Source organism: Chionomys nivalis, chromosome 13 (assembly GCF_950005125.1).
Source record: "Chionomys nivalis chromosome 13, mChiNiv1.1, whole genome shotgun sequence".
Lineage (NCBI taxonomy): Eukaryota > Metazoa > Chordata > Mammalia > Rodentia > Cricetidae > Chionomys > Chionomys nivalis.
This window is the reverse complement of record NC_080098.1, coordinates 31,626,522-31,643,123: the sequence shown is the minus strand read 5'-3', so window position 1 is coordinate 31,643,123 and position 16,602 is coordinate 31,626,522. Positions and strand designations below refer to the sequence as shown.

Sequence of the window (16,602 nt, the reverse complement as noted above, 5' to 3'; positions counted from 1 at the left end):
AACCTCTTGCACCCATGTGAAAGCTAGGCATGACTCACTGGTCCCTAACCGCAGCACTCAGGGACAAGAATAGGTGGATTGCAGGAGCTCACTAGCCAGCCAGCCTACCTTCATGTTCAGTGAGATAACCTACCTCAAAAAACTGAGGTGAAGACAGATTGAGAAAGTATCTGAACATCCTTCTCTAGTGTTCACATGCCTGGCACCCATGCACACACGTGCATACATACATGACTATGAAAACGGAAGGCAGAAAGCTGTGTCAACATACACAAGAATAATGTGCTCAAATTCATTCTGTAAAACATACAACCTTATGGTTAAAAAAAAATCTTGAAAAAAAATTTATCTTTGTAAGGTATTCAAGATACCTCACTCCCCAAGGACCCCTGGTAAGGGTCCAACAGATGGGACTGATCCCTGTGTGGATCCCACGGCACCAGCATCTCCAAAGGAATAAAGACAACTTTCACCATTCTAGGCCTGTCCTGCTAACAGAAAGCCACTGTTCCCACCCCCATCCAGTAGGGTCAGGAACACAAACAATGAAACAATCTTAACTATCCTTCAAAACACATCTTTTAAGTCATAGAGGTCAGAGGTAGCTAGATTTTGGAGCAGGGATATATATAATTCCTTATTTTAAAAGACGTTGGGGTTGCCCAGAAATTCATTGGGTCAAAATATTTATACACACATCCTAAGCAGCAGCACAGCACTTCCTAGCACTTGCTTGCCTTTACACAGTCCCAGCTTGCAGTCTAAGACCACTGTTCAGTATGACAGCCATTAGATATATAAAGCTACTGAGAAACTAACTATATGTAGTCAGTCCCCAATTCGTATAAAATAAAGCTAGAAGTTACTTTAAATACGTTTAAGGTACACAGCATTTATCATTATAAGATAAAATATGCAGACTAACCTATTATATCCAGACATTAACAAACCAGACAATATTAAAATAATTTATTTTTAATTTTCAATAAATATTTGCTACATAGCTGTTATCTTCAAAGATAAATCAATTGTTCTGAATTATCAAGAAATTAAAATTTATAGTTTTTGTAAGTAAAAAGTATTTATTATACAGCACTTAAGTCTAAAGTTCTCTTAAGATCTCAAATTTGACACACCAATGGCAAGTTTTAAACAGTACATCAATCAAGACACAATCTCAACATATGCCTGTCCTATAACATCAGAATCTCAATATATGCTTATAACATCTATCTATTCCTTGTCACCTTCCTCACTGCTATTCCCTCCTGTTTCCACTTCTAAAGTAAGCCCTGCCTACAGTGGTTCTCTACCAGCGGTGTCTCTGCTCCTATCGGACACTTGGTATTATCCACTGAAATTCTGGTTGTTGCTGGGTATGATGGTGCAGGCCTTTACTACTAGCACTTGGGAGACAGAGGCAGGTGCATCCCGAGTTCCAAAGCTAGCCTGGTCTACAGAGTGAGTCTAGAAAAACCAGGGCTACACAGAGAGACCCTGTCTCAAAACTCACCCCCCTCTCCATTTTTCTGTTGTCTTAGAAAAGGGGTGCTAAATTCTATTGAGTGTAAGGGTGCAGATATGCTACTAAACACCCCACCCAGGTCAGACCCCTAAAACAAGATTATCCAAGCCCAGTGCTGGTGGTGCTAAGAGTCTTCTCAACTCCTGTTAAAGAACTCACTCCCACCTTGTAACTAGCATCTCTTTTACCCTAATGAAGAACGGATTTTGTTAAATGGTAAATAACTATTTAAAAGAATCAACCAGTTACCATCACCACTAAAAAATAATAGTTAACTTTAAGCAATAAAATAATTTCAGGACGGTTAAAGCATAAAATCACCCAAAAATGACAGAAATTAACATATAGAAAAGGCCTTTCAAAACTGTGGGCTAAGCACCCAATGGTTCAAACCAATTGTATATTAAATTTGATGTGCACTGATCACTAGTATAACAACCATACACATTAGCATTTACACTTTGGTCAGTGCTACAACCAACCCAGAGATGAGGTGACGTGTGAATACATCAAATACAACGTCATATTGTACAAGACTCGAACTTCCAGAACTTTAGTTTTTTTTTTAATATTTATTTATTTATTATGTATACTATATTCTGTCTGTGTGCATGTCTGCAGGCCAGAAGAGGGCACCAGACCTCATTACAGATGGTTGTGAGCCACCATGTGGTTGCCGGGAATTGAACTCAGGACCTTTGGAAGAGCAGGCAGTACTCTTAACCACTGAGCCATCTCTCCAGCCCCCCAGAACTTTAGTTTTGAAGGGAGTCCTGAGATTAGGAGGGATGACTGGATACCATTTACTCCCCCTTGAATCTGCTGTGCCTGTTATTAGTGTTATAATTATTTTAAGGACTAGGAACTCAACAACCCATGACTTCATGCCTGCAAGGCAATCATGGTACCACTGAGCGTATCCCCAGCCTTGACCATTTAATCTATCAGTGCTGTTGTGAAACAACTAAGTAAACTCTTTTGCTCATTTTTCTGGCCTATGATAAAATTTAATGGTATAAAAACAGGAATAGCAAAGTGTTCTGAAAATGTTTGTGAAAATGTAAAAAATGAAGAGTTCTACTTATTTCTTTATCATAGTCATGTATTTGGACAGGCTAAATTAAGTTTTATTTATGGCATAATTTTGCAATAACCTCTCATATCTTTTATAAACAGTAGTGCATACATACATACAAACTACTGAAAGTCAATTGGGCTTTTTTCTCAAACAAAATATGGTTGTAAAATACCTATGTATTATACAAGGGAGTCCAGTTCAAAACAAAACAAAAAAACATTCTTACAAGGTAGAAAAATTTTCAACTCATTTACACATTTACATTCTATGTATTTTTTCATGGTCAACAAACTGACTCAAATGGTTTAAGTTATCCCACCATTTAAAGAGAAAAGTGTCTGCAATAATTTTAAACCATGGAGTTAACTTAATTTCACCACTGGCTGCTTTCTTCATCATTTCTTTGAGTTCTTCCTTTGATACATAGCAATAGCTTTTAATCTCATTGGGATCTGGATTCAGTGTTACATTCTTCCTCAGAAACAAAATATAATCAATTTCATGTTCACCCCATATACCATCAGACTGGGCCTTGTAGTAAATTCGTGTTAGATAATGCATTTCCTTTGGATCAACCTACAACATAAAAAGAAAACTCAATTAATAATACTACCAATGAGGTCAGGCATAGTGGTGCATGTCTTTAATCTAGTACTCAGGAGGCATAGGTGGGTGTTTCTGAGTTTGAGGCCAGTTTGATCTACACAGTGAGTGCCAAGCTAGCCAGGGATACACAGTGAGACACTGTTTCAAAATATTAAAAGATAAACTAATGACAAAAGATAACCTAAAACCAACACATCTCAAGAATGTCTTTGTCTTTTAAATTATTTTTGTGTATGAGTGTCTTGCCTCCATGTGTCTGTGCGCCACTGTGGCTTCTGGGAGACGAGAAGAGAACAACGGATCCCTTGGAACTGGAGTTAGAGGATTGTAAGCTGCCGTGTTGGTGTAGAGTTCTAAACACGGGTCCTCTGGAAGGCAGCAGTGCTCTTAAGTGCTGAGCCATCTCTCCAGCCCTTTAACAATATCTTGAATGGCAGCAGTGTAGTTTTATAACCAGAGCTTTTAAAGAATTATTCTCCTATTGATGATATATGAAAAATTATTACTATTTTGAGTGTCTAAATTTTTTATTCCCAAGACCAAACATAAGTCAATTTTTTCAAAGTATTAAAAAATAGTTACTCAAACTAGAATGTTACTCAATATAGAACAGTTTCTCAAAATAGAATGCATTCATATTTTAAAGTTGCTATTACAAAAAAACACTTTTTTTTGTTTCAATAGATGTGAGACACTTTGTCTTAATTTTCAAAGAGAACAATTCAGTAAGGCATGGTGGTATGCATCTTTAGTCCCAGCATGCTGGCAAATCTCTGAGAGTTCAAGAATAGCGTGGTCTACACAGTGAGCGCCAGGCTAGCTAGCCCTAAATTTTGGTTTCTTAAAATCACAGTCCTAGTTTTGCTTAATATTGATATACCAGTCTATTATAACTGAGCAAATCAGAGATGAATGCTGCCTTGTAGACATCCTTAGGAACATGAACCACAAATCTAAGTAAATTGAAACAACCTTTTCCCTCCTTTGAATTGTTCCCTTAAATTACACACACACACACACACACACACACACACACACACACACACACACACACTTTATTTTATTTATTTATTTATCTATTTTTCTTTTGAGGCAAAGTCTCTCCAGGTAGCCCTGGCTAGCTCAGAACTTGCTATGCAGATAAATCTGGCCTGAGACTCAGAGAACCACCTACCTCTGCCTCCTGAGTACTACGATTTAGCTCAGTGACTTGCCAAGCGTGGATGAAGAGCTGGGTTCCATCCTTAGCACCACATAAACTACGCAAGGTGCATACCTGTATTCTCAGCACTAGGAAAATGAAGGCAGGCGGATCATCAAGATCTTCAGCTACATGAGATCCATCACATCTCAGAAAGACGGAGGCTGGAGAGAGAGCTCAGCAGTAAGAGTACTGGCTTGTTTCTCCACAGGACTAAGGTTTGAGTCCTAGCACCAACATGGCAGCTAACAATTAGCCTTAACTCTAGTTCCAAGGGGCTGAATTCCCTCTTTTAGCCTCCTCTTATACTGCATACACATGGCACATAAGACATGCATGCAAGAAAAACAGAGACATAAAATAAAAATAGATATTAAAAAGTTTTGAAAAGAGGCTGGAGAGATGGATCAGCAGTTAGGAGTACCAGCTACTCTTCCAGAACCCAGGTTCAGTTCCAGCATCCACATGGGGCTCAAAGCCATTTGCCACTCCAGTTCCTGGGGCTCTAACACCCGCTTTCTGGTCTCCTTGGGCACTAGGCACATATGTGGTGCACATCAGTGTAGGCAAATCATAAAATGAAAAGGTATTTTTTAAGAAAGAGAAACAAAAATTTGGCTGAGTTTGGAAGGCATGCCAATAATCCCAGCATTTAGGAGGCAAAAACAAGCATATTGTTTGTTGGAAACCAGGATGAGCTATATAGCAAGACACTGTCTCAACAAAAACAAAACAAAACAAGTCAGGCGATGGTGTACACACCTTTAATCCTAGCACTCGGGAGGCAGAGGCACGTGGATCCTTGTGAGTTCGAGGCCATCCTGGTCTACAGAGCGAGTTCCAGGATAGGCTCTAAAGCTACAGAGAAACCCTGTCTCAAAAAACAAACAAACAAACAAAAAACAATAAAATGCACATAATATTCTAATATTTCTTATTGAAGGGCTAATTCTATAAATTAGGAAGCTATAAAGCACAGACCTATACTACTGTAATCACAGCAATTTGGGAGACTGAGGCAGGAGGATTGGGCTACATAGTGAAACTCTGTCTCAAAACAAAATTCTTGGCCTGGAACTGTAACTTAGTGGAAGTGTACTTGTCAGGAACGTACAAAACTCTGGGTTCTACTCAAAGCATTGCTGAAAATTTCTTTTTGGTTATCAGACAATATTGAAAGAGTGATTTAGATCTAGGCTGCAAGCTCTCTGATAGACTGATTACCTCTTCTAAGGGGATGCCCAGTTCCGCTTTCAAGCGCCTCTGCGCAGCTCGTTTCACACCGATGGCGTTGTTTTCTTCAAGCTCCCCTGGATTACTTAATGGATGACTACAGCAACTATTGGTGAAACAACCTGGAAAATAGTAATATGAACCAAGATAAACTTCTCTTCAAATTAGGTCTGAAAGATCATGGAAGTTTTTTTTTTTTTTTTTTTTTTTTTAAAGATTTATTTATTATGTATACAACATTCTGCCTCGATGTATGCCCGCATGCCAGAAGACGGCGCCAGATCTCATTACAGATGGTTGTGAGCCACCATGTGGTTGCTGGGAATTGAACTCAGGACCTCTGGAAGAGCAGTCAGTGCTCTTAACCTCTGAGCCATCTCTCCAGCCCTCATGGAAGTTTTTATAAGTAGTCAGATGAACAGAGTTTTGAGTCAGTTACAATGGGCTACCTATATTATTTTCTTTGTTTTTCTTCTATATTATTTTCTAAAAGACAGTTATGGATAAGTTTTAATGCTTTCTTAAAACCAAGAAGATGAAAACATAGAGATAATTCAGATATTAAGGTTATACTCATTGGATAAGCTTATTAAAGTAAATATAAATGAAGCCATTTACCAAGCTATTCCTTTTGAACCTTGGCACTAAGAAGTTCAATCAGATTAATATAGTTCCCAGTAGAATCTACCTTGTGCATTAAATATACTAACCTGGAAAGGTAATTTTAGCATCTGATCTCTGCTGTAACAAGAGCTTATTTTCAGTATTAAATAAGAAGACACTAAAAGCTCGATGCAACAATCCTAAAAGCAAAAAGAAGTATGACTGGTTAGAAAATGCCCGTTATTTGTCCAGTTTTCCCTCTTGCAGATGAGAATATGACTAGGAATTTGCTGACAGTTCTGTTATTAACAGGAACTTCTGTATGGACGTTATGGAGAATAGTTCCAGCACACCAGTAAGACTCAGTCACCAAGTGAAAGGAATGGCAGTGGTGGCAGCTTTGAGGCAGGCCAAACGCTTTTGTAACCACTAACCCAGACCATTTAGTTTCCTGCTGTGAGTGTGTGGTGTGTGTGGTGTGTGTGTGTGTGTGTGTAGGTTCATGCTTCCCTTCAACACCTACTTCTCTCTCTAGTCTTCAAAATATGAGGCTTGAGTAGTCTCTTAATAGTCTATTTCTTCTCTATGTGCCCAGAATAATTCTCAAGCAGTTTAGTAAGATACACAAAGTGGAAAGAAATATTACAAGAGAGGTAGCAAGGCAGATTTTATCACTACACTGCTTAATTGGAATGAAATGTATCATTAAGAAATGGATCTCTCAGCCGGGCGGTGGTGGCGCACGCCTTTAATTCCAGCACTCGGGAGGCAGAGGCAGGCGGATCTCTGGGAGTTCAAGGCCAGCCTGGGCTACAAAGGGAGTTCCAGGACAGGCTCCAAAGCCACAGAGAAACCTTGTCTCGAAAAACCAAAAAAAAAAAAAAAAAAAAAAAAAAAAAAGAAATGGATCTCTCAGCACTCAGGAGGCAGATTTCTGCAGAGTAGCCAGCCAGAGCTACACAGTGAGAACCTCCCCAGCCCCAAAGGGGAAAACATTCCTTTTATTCTAATATTTTTCTCAGCTAACTGGAAAAGTCTAGACAAATCACTTTATAACAAAGACTATTTTAAAACAGTACCTTTGTCAATGTTTTCATTCAGGTGACAATTTTTCTTGGTGTCAGCCCCAATTTTATTGTCATTTTCATCAATAAGAATACACATCTCTGCCAGAAGTTGAACCTGTTGTTCATCAAGATGGCTGGTATTTATTTCAGGCATTGTGAGAGAATGTCTGATCTGACCTAGAACACTGACATTAAGAAAGATCATCATATTAGCGTTTTCTAAATGGCATATATGTAGTTAAGAATATCTAGAGTCGAGCTGAGGAACTAGTTCAGTCATTAAGCTTACAATTATGCTTACTGTTCCCATCTGCCACCTCACCATTCCATCGCCCTTGGGCTTCTCCAAGGATGCCACTGGCCAAACACTCGCCCCTACCTTGACTGTCATTTCTCCTACAATCACAACTAGCATTCTATGACAGTTGCTCTAACAGGGTAACTCAGTGTTCTGTGCAAATTACCGAGCAGACGCCTCTTGGAGCATTGGAAAGTCAACTCTTCTCCCTTGGAGTATTTTTCTTTACATATTTTCCCATGCGTGATCTGGCTCCAACCTAACGTTTCATTCTATTTTTCCATAACAATCTCTGGATTCTTTATTATATGTTCCCACAGTCTGCCCGAGTACTTTTACCATTCACTTCCTCAGCACAGCTGCTAAAGAACACTACACATCAATGTTCATTAAAATCCAGTTTTCAAATTCCAATTCACAATCCTATAGACAATGTCCTAGTAAGATTTTACCCAATTTTCAACCTGGGCTCATAGTCAAAAAAGATTTATGCAACTATTTTGTCAGTTCTCCTAAGGCAATATATAGATGATATTTTTGATGAAGAGGCAAAAATTTTATTCACTATATTCAAGTGGATGCCTTAGAGCAGTTCCTGGCATTTTTTAAAAAAACGGTGAATTAATAGTCAATTCTGCCTTTATAAGTGCAAGAACTAGGCAACGCCTAAACTAGACAATGTGAAATTAAGTGCAGCTATGTTCTAATCAGTCTTCAATTTATGGACATTAAAATCTAAGTTTCACTTAATCCCCATGTCACAAAATTTTTCTCCAGAAAAATATTTATAACATATTAGGTTATAGTTCAAACATCCTGACCTTAGTGTAGACACTTAATTTTCTGAACTCTAACTCCTTAAGTATTTTGGTATTTTTAATATTTCTGTATTTTAACATATTTTGCACCTCTATCCAGCAGTTTCTAACTTTTCTAATGCTTGTAAGAGTACCTTACATATCTTCCCAGTGTTTTTAAAAATAAGTTTTCCCACACTATTTTGAAGAGTCCATGTTCTCTAATTTCAAATATACTGATTACCGGAGTTGAAACATACCACTGAATGGCTACCTAATATAACTTTCTAAAACTAAATACAGTACAGAATAAACTAACTGGGGGAAAGGGGAATATCACTGATGACAATGAGGCTAAATATCAAATACTAAATAAACAGGTTAATTATTCCATTAAAAGGACAAGCACTGTAAGAAGTAAAAATGGACTTGAGCTCACAGGATATATTTACAATGTTCATAGGCTAATTTAAAATCCTAAAGTAGATTTCATTCTTGTGGAATTACTAAACTTTTTTTTTTTTTTTTTTTTTTTTGGTTTTTTTTCGAGACAGGGTTTCTCTGTGGTTTTGGAGCCTGTCCTGGAACTAGCTCTGTAGACCAGGCTGGTCTCGAACTCACAGAGATCCGCCTGCCTCTGCCTCCCGAGTGCTGGGATTAAAGGCGTGCGCCACCACCGCCCGGCTTACTAAACTTTTTGAACAATGTCTTTAACTCATAATGCCGGGATATTAAGAATCAACTCCATGATTACAGAATAAAATTATTCATTTAAAGATAAGAAAAATACACACCATCGAACTCGAGAAAAAGATAAAACCCACATGGATATTTACCAACTACAACACCTGCAAGTCTCCCAAATAGAAGAACGCAGCTTAGGAATTGACCTATTTATTCAATACTGGAAGAAGAGGGGTGAGGTGCTCCAAACTGAAGCAAAGACTACATTTTCTCAAGTTAAGTCAGCTCCCTTTTTCTAACTCAGTTTCCCAAGAGCTATGAACCGCAGTATTTCTTGGACTATTGATTGGATCGCTCCTCAGGGCATCTCCACGGAAAGCCCGGTGGACCCGATGCACTGCCCCTCGGACACAATAGACCACCCATCCCGCCCAAGTGGATCAAAGCCTAGAATGAGGCAACGGTACCAGGCGGCCAGAACTCAGGTCCACCATGGCTAGCAGAGGTGGGAAATCGTGTCACCTCAGCCTCATCCTGTCACCCAGCCCCTCCTGGTCCCCTCGCTCCATCCTTCACCGAAGTCACACTTACCAGAGATTCCAGCTAGAAATGCTGTGAAGTCCTGTGCGCCTTATTTCAACGCTCTTCGCAGCAAGCCCCGCCTCCAGGCCCCGCCCCCTAAAGACACGTCCAATCACTTGCGCCAGCACTCGTCCGCACCACATAGCCTCAGCCAATTGCCACTAGTGTAAGCCTGACGTCCACGGCCGCGCCAGGCTTGCGCTCGGTGGCACCACCTCCCTGGCGCTTGGCTCCGAAAAACTCTCCGGAGGTTTCGAGAAGTGGCTGCGGAACTGGGCCGCGGTCGAGGGTGTTGGCGGTTCCTAGTGCACAGCTGGAACGTCCAGCACGCCTGTCTGCCTCGAGGAAGGAAAGCTTTTCTACCGGGAAGGCGTCTTGAGGATGGTGCGACCCAATCGATCGCCAACCAATGGCACCTTCGATCTTGCCCGGGCTCGCCAATCAGCTGGCGACAAGGTCAGGGCGCGTCCCAGACGCTGCTCGGGTGTGTGTGCGTGATGATGTCAGACGCCTTGAGACAGGACCCCTGGCGAGTGCAGTTCTTTACACAGGAACGTCTCAGCTTTTCCTCCTTGTGACAGGGAACCTTGGGGTCCTGCCCAATCCGATATTCTGTTTTTTAAAATCAGACCTAGAGGGCGGAATGAAACTCTAGTGGGACTTGATGAAAATTAAGAAGAATCAAGAAATCATTGTTAATATGTTAGTTTGGAAGATTTACCCCTACCTCCCCAATATGCTTGCTATATTCCCAAGCTGCTTTGCAATGCGGAATAAATTGTTCAGCAAAGTTTGTACTGGATTAATTGATAGTCATTAAACCATCCTGTGACAATCCATTCTTAATAAATTTAGGAAAGCAAGGTTATATGTTCACAGTCTCTCACTACAGGTTATATGAGGTTTGTGTGTTTAATAATTATGAGATATGTAATTGGGAAAAAGTTCGTTTATTACATCAAATCATTTAATTTTTGTGTAGCGAATGTAATTTGTTCAGGTACATGATGCCTTCCTCTCGCTTTTTTTTTTTTTGAGTAAACATTTTAAGAATTATAGATTTATTTATTTTGTGTGAGTGGGTGTGGGTGTACCACAATGCTCTGGGGGAGGTTAGAGGACAGCTAAGAGAGTCAGTTATTTTTCTCCTTTCACCACGTGGGTCCTTAGTAACAAGCTCAGGTCTTCATTCAGGCTTGGGGGGTAGATGCCTTGACCCACGGAGTCATCTCGCTAGCCCCTCCAATCTTATTATTTTTTTTTAAATACTTATTTATTTATTATGTATACAATATTCTGTCTGTGTGTATGCCTGCATGCCAGAAGAGGGCACCAGACCTCGTTACAGATGGTTGTGAGCCACCATGTGGTTGCTGGGAATTGAACTCAGGACCTTTGGAAGAGCAGGCAATGCTCTTAACCTCTGAGCCATCTCTCCAGCCCCCTCCAATCTTATTTTTTAAGAGAAAAAAATTGAAATCGAAGAAAATTGAAATTCTCTTTGAAATTGGAGCTCATTGATAGTTGAGATTGGATAGCCAGCCACTCCTCATGCTCTGCTTCCCTGTTTGGAATTATAGATACACTGATAATGCCTGGTTTTATACATGGGTGCTGGGGATTTGAGCTCAGTTTTTTAATGCCTTCACACTTTGCCCAACCCTCTTCCCAGCCCAATGCCTGTGGAATTTGATTATCTTGAATTTGCCAGCTGAGCAGTGCAAAGCACATTTTTCAAACTTGTTGGTCTCTAGATACTCTGGACACCGAGATGCATGTGTTGTATCAGCTAAAACACACGAAGAACGTTTTATGTGACAAACTAGTAGGATATAAGTACACTTACAGGCCAGTTTTTATGTGGGTTCTGGGGATCCAGATTGAGATCCTTGTATTTGCATGGCAAGCATTTTACTGACTGAGCCATTTCCCCAGCCCTGGTTATTTTTTGATAAAACAAGCACACGTGCTGATTTTCCTTTCCTTTTTTTTTTTTTGTAATAGTTATTTCCCATTTTGAAATCTGGAACTCTTTCTTTCTTTCTTTTTTCTTTCTTTTTTTTTTTTTTCTTTCTTTTTTCTTTTTTTGAGGCAGGATCTCACTGTAGCTCTGACTGCCCTGGAACTCTGTAGATCAGACTGGCCAGAAACTTACAGAGTTCACCTTCCTAGTGCTGGGATTACAGGCATGCACCACTACACCTGGTTTAAGAATTTGAAATTTAAGGGGCTAGAGAGATGGCTCAGTGGTTAAGAACATTGCCTGCTCTTCCAAAGGTCCTGAGTTCAATTCCCAGCAACCACATGGTGGCTCACAACCATCTGTAAAGAGGTCTGGCGCCCCCTTCTGGCCTTCAGGCACACACAGACAGAATATTGTATACATAATAAATAAATATTAAAAAAAAAGAATTTGAAATTTAAGAGAACATTTCATACTGATACTTTAGAATCCACTGATTTTAGTTGTAAACTTAAATACATATTTCCTATGCATGATTTCGTAATATGCATTGGTCGTTTGGAAAATTAGTTACTGAATTAAGCAAGACTTCCAAATGTTGGTACATTTCATTATTTATATTTCATTATATCATGCAATCACCTTAATATCACCAATAATCTTGAGACACATTAGGCACCTTTCCCCGTGGGTCTAGGACGGGAATGAAGCCTTGTTAAAACACGTCTAAATACTATTAAGTCACTGATAATGGCGATAATAAGCCTTTATTTAAATATTCCTTTTTATGTTATTTTTCTTTTATATTAGCTGAAATGGGAAGTGAGGGTTGTTGCCTAATTAACAGATACCCCCTCTCTGGTGCTTAGAATTCTTTGAACAAAGGACTGCCAGTCAAGTAGCCAGTCACTTTGACTACTCCATGGGCACTATGAGGAAGCTTCACAGCAACAGCTGTGCACTGCTGAATTATTCCTCCTGTAGCATGGCTCCTGTAGGCATTATTCCAGATATAGCTGTTTGAAATGGTTTAAGCAGAGTGTTTTTGTTTTTGTTGTTTTTTGTTTTGTTTTGTTTTGTTTTATCAGAAGACTCTGAACTAGATGACCCTGCAGCTTTTCCCATCAAGATGGGGAGGGAGGCACACTAGAGAAATGGCTTAGCCATGAAGAACTGGCTGCTCTCGCACTTGACCTGGATTCAGTTCCCAGCACCCACATGGCACATAACCATTTGTAACTGTAGTTCTGGGGACCTGACACGTAGGCTCCACTAACACCGGGCACACGTGTGATGCATATATATAAATGCAGGGAAACACGCTTTCATATAAAAGTTAAATTTTCTTTTAAAAGGGAGCATTTTCCCAAAGACCTAACATGACCTGTGACTGGAGTTTTTGAAGATAACAAGGTCTTGCTAAACTGAAAATATATGTAATCCAGATTAGCCTTGTACTAATGGTGTTTTCTCTATTACAAGGACAGTCAGTGCCTGAAATATCATGTAGTTTCAGGCTTGCTTTGAACTAGTAGTGTTTCTCCATTGCAGAGCAAAGTGTCTGAGATGTGATGTAGCCTTAGGCTGATCTTGAACTTATAACCTTTGTGCCCGGGCTCCCTAACTGCTGTGATTTCAGGTATGCATCACTATGCCTAGCTTGAAATATATATATATATATATATATATATATATATATATATATATTTTTTTTTTTTTTTTTTGATTTTTCGAGACAGGGTTTCTCCGTAGTTTTTGGTTCCTGTCCTGGAACTAGCTCTTGTAGACCAGGCTGGCCTCGAACTCACAGAGATCTGCCTGCCTCTGCCTCCAGAGTGCTGGGATTAAAGGCGTGCGCCACCACCGCCCGGCTAGCTTGAAATATTTTAATGTGTCATGCTTGTTTTTATTTGAACAAAACACCACTAGAAAAGGAGACAAGGGTTGTAAAGACAGAAGGGAAGTAAAAGTTCCCACGAACAGATAGGTACTTTATCTGTGTGTCATTTTTGAAGGTTGGAAGAGAAGAAAGATATTGCTAGCCTCTAATATTTCAGGGAAACTCAGAAACAGTTCCTAACTTTTAACTGGATTACTAGCCTTTGAGTTTTTCAGTACTTCATGGCTATAGTCTCCTTCCTGGGGATTCCTCAGCTTTTCAGATACTTTCAAGCTTAGACTCAGTTGGTAGATGCCCTCTGTTTTAACTAAACTTTGCAGAGGACTAATTTGGAAAGTCTTGCCCTCTTTTTGAATTGGCCTTTGTTATGGATTGCTTGATTTAGACTCATATATCTGCCTGTGTATCCAAATCCTATTCTGGTTCAACCAACAGTACCAAGAATGTGAGTACAAGGTTCAAAACATAAACTGAGATGAACAATATAGTAATAATTGCTTTTTTTCCTAATTACATATGATTGCATTGTACATATTGTACCTTTGGCATGATTTCAGAGGTTTTCTTCAACTATTATATTATTGCATTGTAAGTAGTTTTGTAAGCAGTTTTGTGTATTTTATGTATTATGGATGATGAGGCAAGAAACAAGGTGGTAGAATAATTCAAGCAATAAACTGAATTTTTAAAATCTTAAAAAACAAAAAAGAAAGAAACATAAATATATGAAAATTCTTTTTCCTTATTGCTCATGGTTTGGATAGAAAATGTCCCTCAAGGGTCATGTGTTGAAAGCTTGGTCCCCAGTGTAGCAACACAGGAGGACTCAGAGGTTGAGCCTGGGGTCATGAGATCATAACCATTATGATTTTATCAGTGGATTAACCCCCTTAGTTCACTGGCAACTGAAGGAATATGTTAGGAGATAATGGAAATTTTCAGACTAGAGTGTAGTTGGAGGAACTAGGTCACTGGAAACACATTCCCAAAGCTCTTTCTTCTGCCCATGGTCTTCCTGGTTTCAGTAAGGTGATCAGTTTTCTTCTCGTGCCATTTCTATCATGATGGCTGCCTCTCTGTCCCCACAGGCTCAAAGTCAATACAGCCTTAGTAGCCATGGACTGCAACGTCTGAAATGATCAACTAAAATTAATAATTCATTTTCTGTTTACTCAGGCATATTATCACAGCAATGGAAAGCTAATTAACACACTTAGTTTGAGAAATATTCACTGACTAGAGTCCGAGGAGCCGGACGCATGGTTGAAGATCATGCCTGAGGCCTCATGCATGTCAGGTGAGCATGCACTACTGGACTACATATCCAGCTCTTTATTTCCACTTTTATAAACTTTGAGACAGGTTCTCACTTAGTTACCCAGTCTTGCCTTCAACCCACTGTATAGCCCAGACATGCAGGGAACCTGGGATCCTCCCATCTCAAGTTTCTGAGTAGTTGTGGCTACAGACCTGAGCCACCGGGATGGTTGATTCTCTTTGAATATTTGGAATCCTTTAGGAAGAGGGGAATAAACCACACAGTGCGTGTGTGTGTGTGTGTCTCTCTCTCTCTCTCTCTGTGTGTGTGTGTGTGAGAGAGAGAGAGAGAGCAGAGAGAGAGAGAGAGAGAGAGAGAGAGAGAGAGAGAGAGAGAGAGAGAGAGAGATTATGTTGGAATTATAGTTTGAGCTACCATACCCAGTAATAATATGGTTGTTAAGTCTTTGGTATTGTTTTGCAGGAGAAATTTGTAAGAGTTTGGAGAAGTAGTCTAGAAAAAGCCTAGAATGTTATATTATTCTGGTGTGAACTCAAGACCAGAATGTAGCAGAAATGCAGACAGGAAGCACTGCTCTGGAGGTCTCTGGTGTTAATAGAAATTTCAAATACTACATTGGGTATCATACAAGCTAAGCTTACATTCTAGCTAAGAATTTATCTGTATTTTCCTCGCATTCTGAGACTTTCTAAGGTACTAAGTTCAAAGGTAATGAACTCAGGAGAGAAAATTGAAGACAGCTTAGTGTTCAGGTTATATTATAGTCGTGACTGGAGGCTTTTAAGACATACTTTCAGTGAGAATTGGGAGCCAAAAGCAGAGAAGAAAGATTGGAGAAGCAGGCAGTCTGGCCAGAAGAGCAGCAAATCAATGTCTGAGGCACAGAAGGATGTGGTTGTTAAGGATATTTGTAGCCACAGATCTTTATGTTAAGCAAAATAAGCAAAACTCAGAAAGACAAGAGTACCTTACTTTCTATCATATGTGGAATCTATATTTAAATCCATCTACACATGTTTACACATTTTTGAAGGACATATAAGTAGAACGGACTATGGTTGCAGTTTAAAGGAGGAGAGTTCAAACAATGGGGTAAATAATAGAATATACATAAAATGAAACCAGTAGGGACTATTTGGGGAGAGGAAGGAGACCAATGAGGGGATAGGAGGAGCACAGAAGGGCAATAAAGGGATTTAATAAGAATAACTATAGTGATATATATGTATGAAAATGTCCCTCCTCTCCTCTCTCCTCCTCTCTCCCCCACCTCTGTCTTCTGTTTCTCTCAGTTTTTCCAAACAGGATTTTTCTGTGTAGTCCTGGCTCTCTTGGAACTTACTCTGTAAACCAGGTTGGTCTTGAACTCAAGAGATTAACATGCCTGCCTCCCAAGTGCTGGGATTAAAAGTGCGCACTACCACTGCCTGATGAGACCATCTCAAACAAAACAAAACCACAAGCAAAATGAAAAGAGATCTTGCAATTTGCACTGGGATAGTGAAAAATACCTTCAAGGAATTTTGGTAACTCTATCCAGCATGTAAAACTGTAAACCCATTTTGACTGTCCCCTGAGATTACTGCAGAGCCACAAAGTATAGGGCCACCTGAAGAAATACTTTTCTGAGGTCCAGTTATTCAGAAACTGATGCCAACACTGCTATGACCCAAAGGGTCTGGATCTGGGCAGATGAACTTGGCATTGTCCATATGATGCTGGTTTTGCAGGCTTACAGGATACAAGAGCAATGTGGTCATGGAGGATTCCACCAAGATTTTAAAGG

The 16,602-nt window shown here is 39.7% G+C and overlaps 2 protein-coding genes across 2 annotated transcripts in view; one reads left to right on the top strand and one right to left on the bottom strand.

Annotated features, from left to right (window-relative positions):
- Positions 1-954: 954 nt before the first annotated feature.
- Idi1 (isopentenyl-diphosphate delta isomerase 1) lies at positions 955-9,867 on the bottom strand. The gene is made up of 5 exons (XM_057786983.1): positions 9,684-9,867; positions 7,326-7,498; positions 6,354-6,446; positions 5,635-5,765; positions 955-3,179 (listed from the first exon to the last, which is right to left on the bottom strand). The coding sequence occupies exons 1-5, from the start codon at positions 9,815-9,817 to the stop codon at positions 2,862-2,864; spliced, it is 849 nt and encodes a 282-aa protein (XP_057642966.1). The 5' UTR covers positions 9,818-9,867; the 3' UTR covers positions 955-2,861.
- A 131-nt stretch (positions 9,868-9,998) lies between these two features.
- Positions 9,999-16,602, top strand: part of Wdr37 (WD repeat domain 37) — a 62,985-nt gene continuing 56,381 nt past the window's right edge. The window contains exons 1-2 of the mRNA XM_057786982.1: positions 9,999-10,130; positions 14,714-14,834. The gene's annotated coding sequence lies outside the window, so the exon portion shown is untranslated. The remainder of the gene's footprint in view (positions 10,131-14,713; positions 14,835-16,602) is intronic.